Source organism: Lepisma saccharinum, chromosome 1, assembly GCF_977018435.1.
Source record: "Lepisma saccharinum chromosome 1, izLepSacc3.1, whole genome shotgun sequence".
NCBI lineage: Eukaryota > Metazoa > Arthropoda > Insecta > Zygentoma > Lepismatidae > Lepisma > Lepisma saccharinum.
Window position 1 is genome coordinate 209,871,080 of NC_139229.1, and position 11,317 is coordinate 209,882,396.

An 11,317-nucleotide genomic window follows, 5' to 3' on the forward strand; every position below is an offset into this window, starting at 1 on the left:
TATGTAATAATAGATTATCAACAATTAATTTGTTTGTAAAGTTGTTTGTATGAAGAAGGGAAGTTCAGACACCTTGATATAAGCATATACAAGGGGTGTTCAATAAAGATTTCCCATAACACACTTCCTGTGTCCACATGGGTATGAAAGTGCACTTGGAAAAGGCACGGTAAGCTTTCCAAAGGTGTAAATTGCTCCTATCCACAATGCGAGTGTCACCTAAAGCGAAATACGCTTCTATGGCTATGAAATTCTACCCCATCCTCCTTATTATCCTGACCTTGCAACACCTGACTTCCACCTCTTTCCTTCTTTGAAGTTCTTTTTGAAAGAGGCACTTTTCAGATGACGACACGCTAATTAATGAGATGCTGTCAGCCTGCCAAGTTCTGTACGAATAGCCTGCACAGCTGCATGAAACGATGGGAGAAATGTCTGACTCTGGGTGTTAGCGTAAGGAAGAGAAGGACTAATAAGTGAGCAAACTTCCGTGTCCTCCAACTGTAAGCTGGTGAGGGTAAATTTTTATTGAACACTCCTCGTAAATTATGTATTAAATCTTTGATACTGTGAATCCTCATAATGATCTTTATTTCAAGAAGAAGCTACATGTGTATGTGTGTGTGCAAATTAAGTTCTGTCTACATACATGTCAGTAGTGTTGATACTTTATATGCTCTGTTGTAATATTATCATTTCCTTTTTTTTTTTCAGTGTGAACCATTTAGATATTGCTCCCCAGTTTGCTAGTATACTCATGGGACTGTCTAATACTATGGCTACCTTGCCTGGCATGATTAGTCCTCTTCTTACTGGACATCTTGTTCAGCATAAAGTGAGTAAAATTTTGCTTCTTTCTCTCTGACTCTATTATACTACAAAAGCTTTCATAAAAACCATCACTCAAAAGATAATTGTAACAGGTAATAAAGTATAGTACAGTCGATAATTTGAGTCTTGATAGTCCAATGATCCATATAATTCAAAACAAAAGAAAAAAACTTAACAAAACTAACAAACCAACAAAAAAAAAGAAGAAGAGAAACACTTCGCTGCATTGGAGGCAGTAATACCCTATGTGTACCAACAATCTGATACTTAGACAATAGCATGATATTGCTGCTTGTTAAAATACAACATCCTGAAGCAGAAGACATTTGACCATTTTTTAAAACCATAAGTTCAATATTGTTCAACTATTTTCCCCCCACGTCATTGTTACTACTATACTGAGCAATGTAGCAATACTGTATCCCATTGTAGTTTTGACTTTTCAGATTTTCCCTAGCTTATTCCATACAATGTAAGTTTTCTTTTAATTTGAAGTAGTCTCGATCCCATCCACTTTGAATTATCGGGACTCTAATGTATAATAATTTTAAAGGTAAGTTTATTGTCTTGGAAGTGCAAGAAGATGTAGGCAGTAATATCACAGACAAAGATAATAGACAGACTTTCATCTCAGGAGCAAACTTTTGCATTCTTAAAAGAGCACCTGCAAGAAGTTCGCATATCCTCCGCTTGGAGGCACCTGCTTTCACTTCTGGTCAAACTCGCATATTTCAAGCAACTTGGGAACGTGACGTCACGGGAGACAGGTGCGCGAGACGTGTGTTTGCAAGGAAGCTGTCCCACAGGCCATGGCATTGAAGAAAGAAACTCATCGGTAAGGGGTGACTATAATTACAGCACCAGCAGTTGGGATTTTCATCCATTGCATTCGGCTATTTTTTTTCCGTACAAAAGGATAGATGGTAAAGTTACCACTACAGATATGCTTATGGAAGTTGCACTCACACTGTCATGTACTTGCAGGTTGCCAGTTTGGTGTCATGCATGCATGCCCGTAACATATTAAATTAGTAGAACAATTTCCGTGCCAGAACACTAAATATACTCCTGTTAATTTTAGTATTTGCCTCACATACATAATACATGCTAATTTTTAATTCAATTAATTTTCCCTTAACTTGCATGAGAGCTGGTGGATTTTAAATTCAGACTAACCAAACTTTATAACTGCTATTATTAATAATAATTATAATAATAACAATAATTTGAAATGAAGGGTGCTGATTTCCAGACAGGATCAACCACCTCCCTCCCAATGCCAATGTTGTGAAAGTCCCAGAGGAAATGTGAGGTGTATGTAACCAAGGAAGGGTTTGGTTGTTATCTGCTACTAAAATCTTTCAAATACCTTCTCGCCTGAATGAACGACAGAGTTCCAACTGACTGGGCAAATGCCCTGCAGTGCACCTATTCCTCATTCTTTGCTCTGTCAATGGACAACCAAGCCAATGTGCGTTTCTATCACAGACCTAACCTAATAGATTTGTCTGTGGTTACTATTTTAACACGTCACCTATTCTGCTTGCACAGAATTTATTCTCACTTTGCTCCATTTCTTGACAGTGTTGAATGGTGATTCCCTATACACAAACAAGGCGATCCCCTAGGGGATGATCATTGTGGTCATTCATGTCGCTATTTTTGTTTACATTGCTGTAAAAGAATACACATTCAAACTTCCGAGAGTTTGTTGGAATTCACAGGACGGCCCATCCTTACGTGTCATGATTGATGCAAGAAAGAGATAGCAATAATTATATAGCAAAACCATCTATTTCTCGCCTTCAGATGCAGTTCAGTTAAAATTTAAGTTAAAAGCATTATTCTGAAATGAAAATATTCTTCAACTTAAAAGTCCAGTTCGTGAGGCAAATACAAATACTAAAATATAGACCCCCCCCCCAGGTACAAATTTGCCAGCAACATCGGTGGCTATGCACGCTGAGTGGTCCATTCACATTCTCACCACTGACGGCTCCGGGTTCAAATCCTGGCTGGACATGGGTGTTCCATTGTAATTTTACCCTCATTAAGTTTCTCTAATCACAATTCATACTCATCGTCCAGATTAGCCTACAGAGACAGAAAAAGGGATATTAAATGAGAAAATAATAAAGAATATAGTGGATACGTGATTAAAGAAACTTGTGGCAAATAGTTTTCAAATGTGTATTTACCACTATGTAAAGTTCTTTCAGATTGTCCCCATATCGAGTGAACTCCACAAAATAACCATATTTTATAAGGCTGTTTCTTATAGCCTTTGTTTTCGTACCGGGAAGTAATTATTACTTGAAAAGGCTCCGTTGAAGCCCCCTAGTATGGGAATTTGTACTTTCTTTTATTTATCGCCCTTTTCTGCTACTTTTGGGTAATCACAATGATGATGATGAGTGATGATTATGGATTATGAAATTGGTTATATATATATATATATATATATATCCTTTTACCTTCTTTGATTTTTACTTAGCCCTTTTGGCCCTCCTTGCTTTTATCCATTATATATATAAATCAAAGGAGGAAAAAGGAAACACTCATGGGACAGTGGAAAAATTCAGAATTTTCGCTAACTTAGTAGCATCTTCGGTGTGAGAAGAAAGGGACTGAACCGGAGGATGTGAGAGGTAATGAGGATGGGGCAGGTTTTGCAACTAGGGTGGTTGCATTTATGGGCAGGGGGGGGGGTGTTGGTTGTGTGGTGAAGGAGTGTTGTGGACCAGGATGTTTTGGAGGTTGGGGGGGAGGCGTTTGTAAACCAACACATCTTCACCACAAAACCAACACCCCCCTGCCCACAAATGCAACCGCCCTAGGTGCAAAACCTGCCCCATCCTCATTACCTCTCACATCCTCCAGGTGCACACGGCCACTGACAAATTTATCCTCCATCCCAAAGGGACCTGCCATGCCTCAAACCTGATCTACATCCTCACCTGCAACATCTGTGGTGATTTTTACCTGGGGGAAACATCAATGGCCCTCAACCTCCCCATCAATAACCACCACTCCTCCACCCACAACCTGGACTTCACTGTCGCCGTCCACACTAAGCCACAACAACATCCGTTTCAAAAACTGCTTCCGGGTAGCGATCATCCATCACCTGTGTTCGCAAAAGATGGGAGAGGGCCTATATATCGGCCATGAGTGCAACCACTCCACCTGGTCTGAACAAGGCCGCCCAGTAACGTCCCCACCTCACCCCAGCCTCCCTCCAAACCCAACCCAACCCATCCCACCCACTCACAGTTTTCGACGAGCCTGGTGACGAAACAGTGTTTTTTTTCATTCTATGCACTGCTTCTTCTTCGATGGGGACCTGGAAACTCTGCAGGGCCCCAACTTCCGGTTTCGTCTCTTTCTTCTCACATGGAAGATGCTACTAAGTTAGCGAAAATACTGAATTTTTCCACTGTTCGGTGAGTGTTTCCTTTCTCCTTTGATTTTTATTTAGCCCTTTTGGCCCGCCTTGCTTTTATCCATATATACACTATGTTGCCATTCGTAACCGGATACCCCTCAAAAAGTGCTTGGGATTGTCTGTACACGTCATACAACCTATGAAAGGTGTTGCCGGTTGAGAACACACTCATATCAGCTACAGCAGTCAATATGGACAGACGACTTGAACTGAGTGAGACAGAAAGAGGGATGATCATTGGAGCCCACAGGTTTGGGCATTCGACCCGTGAGATTTCCAACAAATTTCAGATACCCCGGTCGACAGTGGGTGATGTTATCGTGAAGTGGAAGCGAGAGGGGGTCATGACATGCTGACCCAGACCCAGTAAACTGAAAATATTAACAGATCGTGACCGTCGATGCTTGAAACGTGTTGTGAAGTCAAACCGGAAGGAGTCCTTACAGATTGGTGGCACAGGAGTTTCGATCGGCTTCCAGTAGTGCTGCAAGTGATCATACTGTCCACCGGGAGATCACCGCACTTGGTTTTCATGGTCGCGCAGCAGTTCACAAGCCGCATATCACAGCCCGTAATGCGACCCGTCGGTTACAGTGGTGCAAGGAATGCCGCCATTGGACTTTCGAACAATAGAAATCCATCCTATGGAGTGATGAATCATGCTACCAGATGTGGCGGTCCGTTGAACGTGTGGGTGTGGCGTTGCCCAGTGAACGCTGTTTACAGGACTGTATCGTATCCACAGTGAAATTCGGCGGAGGTGGCATTATGGTGTGGTCCTGCTTTTCGTGGTATGGTCTTGGTCCTATTGTTTCAGTTCGGGGAAACATGAATGCCGATGCGTACCAAAATGTTCTGGACAATTCTGCGCTACCGACATTGTGGGAACAATTCGGTATTGGCCCATACCTGTTTCAGCACGACAATGCTCCATGTCATACGGCAGGCATTATCAACATGTGGTTCGAGGATATGGGTGTGCAAAAACTTGATTGGCCAGCCCAAAGTTCAGATATCAACCCCATTGAACACCTATGGGACGAGTTGGAGTGCCACTCGAGAGCCAGGTCATGCCGCCCAAAAAACACCACTGAGCTGTTTGCTGCTTTGCAGGAGGAATGGGGCAAGATTCCTGTCGACACGTATCGCAAATTGGTGGAAAGTCTTGCTCGAAGGGTTGTGGATGTCATTGTGGAGAAAGGTAGCCCTACACGATACTGATGTAAGGGGTCCCGGGTTTGATACCCGGTGGAGGCACATAGTGGTTCGGATTCCACTTTAAACTGTAGGTCCAGTCCCGATTAGCCTTACTGTGCATAAAGTGGACTTAAAACACTAAATCAACCAAATCAACCAACGATACTGATATGGTGCTGTGACCGGTTTAACGTACTGGTATGGGGTGTCCGGTAACGAATGGCAACATAGTGTGTCATACTTATTGTGTTTCAGTTCCCCACCATACCTACAGTACATATGTTGTTTATGTTATGCAATTTATGGCGACTGCTAACAGTGACGCCAATTTACATAGGCTCATATTACTCGAGACCATCCAATAATTTATGTGACTTTTTTTGGGAACTTGTAATTCAAGTGTTTGAGCCCACCCAATGCTTTGAAAAGTTGTCGCCCCTGGCTGTCTCTCTTTAAGATGCTATTAATTCAGTGTTTTTCAGACTTCTGGTGTTTCACAAGTACTTTTCTATCGATGAGCTGTGTTGGGTCATTTCGTCTTTTAATCCTGTTCGAGCACTTGTTGAGATCTGCAATGTTTTGTCATCGTAAAGAAGTCAAGATGGTTCCTGATCGACTCGTGAGAGATTCAGGTTTGAAGGATTTGTAAAACATTTGACAAAGTAGTTATTTATGATGGAATTTGCTCTATTTTAAGACTCTCTACAAGTACTGAATGTACTGTCATTGTATACAAAACACCAAATTCTTTGGTTCTTATAGCATAGCAAAATTGACATAGTTACTTTTGAGACATTGAAAACGATTGATGTAGTCCTATTTAATTCACACACATAACATTAAGATGATTAAGAACGCATGTTTTATAGTGACATGTTAGGTGAACTTTAATGTAAACGAAAGCATGTGTGCGTCACTAGTTAAAAATTTTCACATCTACAAAGAAAATCCAAAACACATTTCCACCTCACTCAAGGATTATGTGAATTCAATTCAAATTGTATCAATATCTACAGCTGAATGTGAACAAGGGTTCAGTGCCATGAATGTAACTTTTACTGAACAGAGTGAGATCATAGAATGCATCACCAAAAAGCAAATTGGGTGATATTCCGCTGTTGGTGTTCAATTTTCATTAGATATGGGCTTCAATTACTATTTTAAACCGTTGTTTTAAAAGTTATTCAAACACAAAAATGTTATTGGGGGTTATTTTAAGGTATTTTTTTTACTACATCACTGCCTTCCTTTGATTTTTTTATTTTCTATAAATTTCGGGGGGCTGTAGTACCTTCACCCCACCCCTTGAGTACACCAGTGGGTCTGCAAATACATGACAGTGTGAGTACAACTTTCATAAGCATATCTGTGGTGGTAAATTTTCTATCTAACCTTTTGTACGAAAAAGAAAATAGCCAAATGCAATGGACGGAAATGATGGATGGAAATGACAATTTCCAGTTTTCGACATGCTGTTAGATAGAAAGTATACAGTATTTGCATAAAATACAAAAGCACGTTACACACACAAGAAAAAAATAGCAGAAAGCTCAAAAATCTATGTTCCTGTAGGGAATTGTTGATGTGTTTCTTTAAAAAGTACACAACTTCTTTTAAGGTTATATCTTCACTAACTTCGTATTTGTGAAGAATGAGTAAAAAAGCCGGCATTCTCCAGAATTTAGTCTTTACATTAATGTACGATATGCTTAATCTTTTTGTTTCCCAAGTAATCATAGTCACCCCTTACCGATGAGTTTCTTTCTTCAATGCTATGGCCTGTGGGACAGCTTCCTTGCAAACACGGGGGTTAGTAGAAAGTGCAGTTATGGAGGAACTTTCTCAGGCAGGGAGACTGCCTTGCCCACAACTCACATTCCAATATCAATCCACAGATAATAAGCGCTTTACCATTCCTTGCAAACACACATCATGCGGAGTGCCTCCCGTTAAGTCCCGTTCCCAGTTGCTTGAAATTTACCAGCGCCATCTGCTGTTTGTGAGTTTGACCAGAAGTGAAAGCAGGCGCCTCAAAGCGGAGGCTTTACCTTTGTCTGTGATAATATTGTCAACACTGTCTGTGTAATATCACATGAAAAATGTTTAAATATTAATTTTTTATCTGTATGCCTGTCTTGTCAATTAATTGCTATCCTTAAATTAAGAAGATAATCATAAATTTGATTAAAAATGAATCATCACATGCATGTTCCAGTTATGACCAGTGAATGACAAAATGCTAAAGGGACAAAATTATAATGACTAGAGGCATGTATATTTTGTTTTTGACAAAAACACAAAATATGAAATAACACATTGTAATGCTAATGTTTCATGTTTCTGAAAGGTGCGAGGTGCATTTTCGTACTCTGTTTTGTCAGGAAATGATGCGAAATGAACTGCAAAATGCAAAATAGACTCTTAAATGCGAAATTTAGAGTTTATTTACTGCCGCGACACTTTCTGAAGTTTGAATTATCCTGTGAAAATTGATTAATTCGGCTGTAAATATTTGAGAATCAAGAATGGACCCTTTTGTACAGGAACGAACTTAGTACTCTGGTAACTACATAAATGTGTTATTAGAAGGGATGTTTTTTTTTGTGTAATAAGTGCAGCTTTTAAATCAAAATTAGAATTATATTCACGATTTTAAAACCAAAATGTCATTTGAGGGGCTCGGGTGTAAAACATGGTAAGTGACATTTTGGTCATTTCTGAGTTCATTAAGGAAAAAAAAGTTAATTAGAAGTTATACTGTAGATAAAGTGTTTTCCAATGCAAATTGTTCGACATGGCAATTTCACTCAAAAATTGAAGGAAGGCACATTTTACTTTGTAACTAAAAAATTACCAAAGTGTCACCATGTTTTACACCCGAACCCTTCATTTTATATGCCTCTTTTGATCCAATTTTTTACCGCTATAGCATCAAAATTGTATTTTATTTACCGCTTTTGAACCTGCAATTTTGACTGTTTTCGTACCGAAATTTTGCCTTTTTATTTACCAAAAATATGTACCTCTAATAAGGACAGTAAACTAAAATGATAAATATGTGGATACTACGAGGATTCTATCTACTGTATTGCCAACCAGTACTGAAATGACTTTTCTTGTTTCAGAGTGCTGAAGAGTGGCAGGTGGTATTTTACATTGCAAGTGGTATATACATGAGCGGTGCAATATTTTACGGTCTCTTTGCATCTGGAGAGAAGCAGAAGTGGGCAGAAATACCCGACTCATACTCCTTGTGTCAAGACAATCAATCGAGGGCTTCGACTGAAGACATGCCCTTTGGTTCTGGGTCTTGCGAGTAAAAACTTTGCAGCACACTTTAGATCTTATTTAAGTACAATTCTCTATCTCATTTTGTTATGTTCTGTGAAATTACCCGATGTGAAAAATTTATTAGGTCATTCTTTATCTCTTGAGAATATCAGGTTAGTCTGTGAATATGTCTTGTCGTGTTCCTATTTATTCCATCGATACACTCTAGTGCAATCAAATGAGAATGCACAAATTTATGTTCATAATTGTATGTTGTAAATGTGTTGTTACAGTACAAGTGTATAAGTGCTCTTTGGTGTGATCATAATGTATGTATTTCATGTATTTGAAAAATTTATTACATAGTTATATTTCTTGCGTTTTCCCAGTGAACTATCATAGTTCCCAACTATGCAGAAAATAAGGCTGAACAAAACTTACCGAGTTTTTCATTAGAAATTTTGTGCTAGATTCTATCTTATAACATTAAAAAATGCAAGGCATAACATTCATTAATTTATTAGTCTGTGCTAAACTTGGGAATTATGAAGTATTTACAACATTAATTGATGTGATAAATTGTGATTTTAACTATATTTTATATGAAGTAATTTGTATATAATATATGTTTTGGAATATTTATATGGTTGTTGCCATAAAATGTTCTTGCATTTAGACTTTATGGTATCATACAGTTTATATACTGCAGTGTTAAAATATGCAAGATAAAAGTATTGAAAGTTAGAAAACGTTTTAATGTATACGTATTTAATAATATGGTGTATTGGACATGATATTGAAATATAATGTGGTTAAATATTGTATCAACTTGTTGCTGTTCATATTAAACTCGGCAAAAATGAACTTTCCTTATACTCATCTGAGAATAATTTGTAATGCATCTGTATGTTTTTTAAATAAGATTTTTTACTGTACATTTTATCTTCAAATTTTTGAAGAATGAAAAAATGCATGTTTCTAATTATGTGACCATACATTTTCTAGAATGTGTAAGGAAGATTTCACAGTGAAGTGACAGGTGACATGTGACACCAAATTGACAAGTAACCAGGGTGTGTATGTTTAAAACAAGGGTTTAAAACATTATATTTTAAGTGCTTAAAACACACGACTGTTTAAAAAAACTGCAGTTTATGCAAACACTATGAATTGTCAAAATGTGACGAAGTGGTGTCGTGCCTTTGCAGGAGGTAGGACAGATAATGTTCCATAAACTGCCGCAATTTGCTGGACATTCGCCTTTTGCCTGGAGAAACCTCATTCCAGTCTGCACTTCACATTTGGCACGATTCTTTATCGCCGCAGCCATTTCCAGCACATGTGACTCTCACAAGACTCATTGCAGCACTGAGAATGAATGCTACTGGAAAGAGTAAGGTTGTCAACTTATGCCTTACATTTTCCCTAAGATATATATCAGTTGTATCTTTACTTTCCTGACATGCCTCGTAATAAAATTTGGGTCGGGATGGGATCAGGATGGCAATTTTTTTAAATCCCAACATTCGGGGCAGGAAAAATTTGCAATTTTCCGATGGAGTCTGGAAATTTTTGGGACGACAAATTATAGAAATTTCCCGAATCTCTGGAAATCTCTAATTCTACATGCCATTTTCGCCTTAAGTGATTGTTTTGGCATTTCTGGAATAAAAACTAACAATTTCTGATAAGTTCCAGACACTTGCAATGCAGAAAACATCGAGAAAATGACCATTCAGTATTTCCCGACTGCTCGAGATCCCGAAAAGTCAGGATCAGGATGGAAATTTTATTTACCAATCCCGGTTCTGACTTTTCAGGATCCTGCACACCACTACTAGATACTAGTGTTAGGATATATCGTCCAGATGACATATCGTGATATTGAAAATTATTGTCCAGGCGACATCAACTAGATGATATATCGTCACGATATTTTGGCAATATATATCATGTCAGCAATATATCATCACAATATTTTACAATATATATCATGTTGGTGATATATCGTCACGATATTTGGTGGTATATATTGTATCGGCTATATAACGTCATGATATTTGGTGATATATATCGTGCTGGTGATATATCATCATGATATCGTAGTGATACATCATCACAATATTTGGCGATATATATTGTGAAGGCGATATATCGCCGATATCATGATACAGAGAAAATATCATATCGTATTGTCTGTGATGATATTTCTCTTGATGATATATCGAAATATCTAATATTGTTCATCCCTATTAGATACACATCTCACGTCCAGCACCATTCTGAATTTCATTTAAAATCCCGAATGCTTTCTTGGCACACCCTTCATATATTGATGCTTTATTGTACTATCATACTAGAAGTTTAAATATTCCAAAGAATGGATGCCAGTTTGGCCTATCTTGTAGAGTTTATAACTTGTTGGGGTAAAGCATTCACTGCAAGATAACATGATGCACACTCTAGAAAAGGTCACAGTCTGAGTAACATACAAGCGACAAACAACTTGTCCACTCCAGCACAGTATGTACTACTTATTTCTGAAAGTTCATTTTCAAGTGACAATTGTTGCTT

General features: G+C 38.3%; 1 protein-coding gene across 3 annotated transcripts in view; it reads left to right on the forward strand.

Annotated features, from left to right (window-relative positions):
- LOC145978817 (vesicular glutamate transporter 2.1-like) overlaps positions 1-10,977 on the forward strand; it is a 30,491-nt gene extending 19,514 nt beyond the window's left edge. For all 3 annotated transcript variants that reach the window (XM_083111660.1, XM_083111649.1, XM_083111671.1), the window contains exons 10-11: positions 715-835; positions 8,599-10,977. In XM_083111660.1, the coding sequence (XP_082967786.1) occupies positions 715-835; positions 8,599-8,793 (316 nt within the window). In that variant the 3' untranslated portion in view covers positions 8,794-10,977. The remainder of the gene's footprint in view (positions 1-714; positions 836-8,598) is intronic.
- Positions 10,978-11,317: the final 340 nt, after the last annotated feature.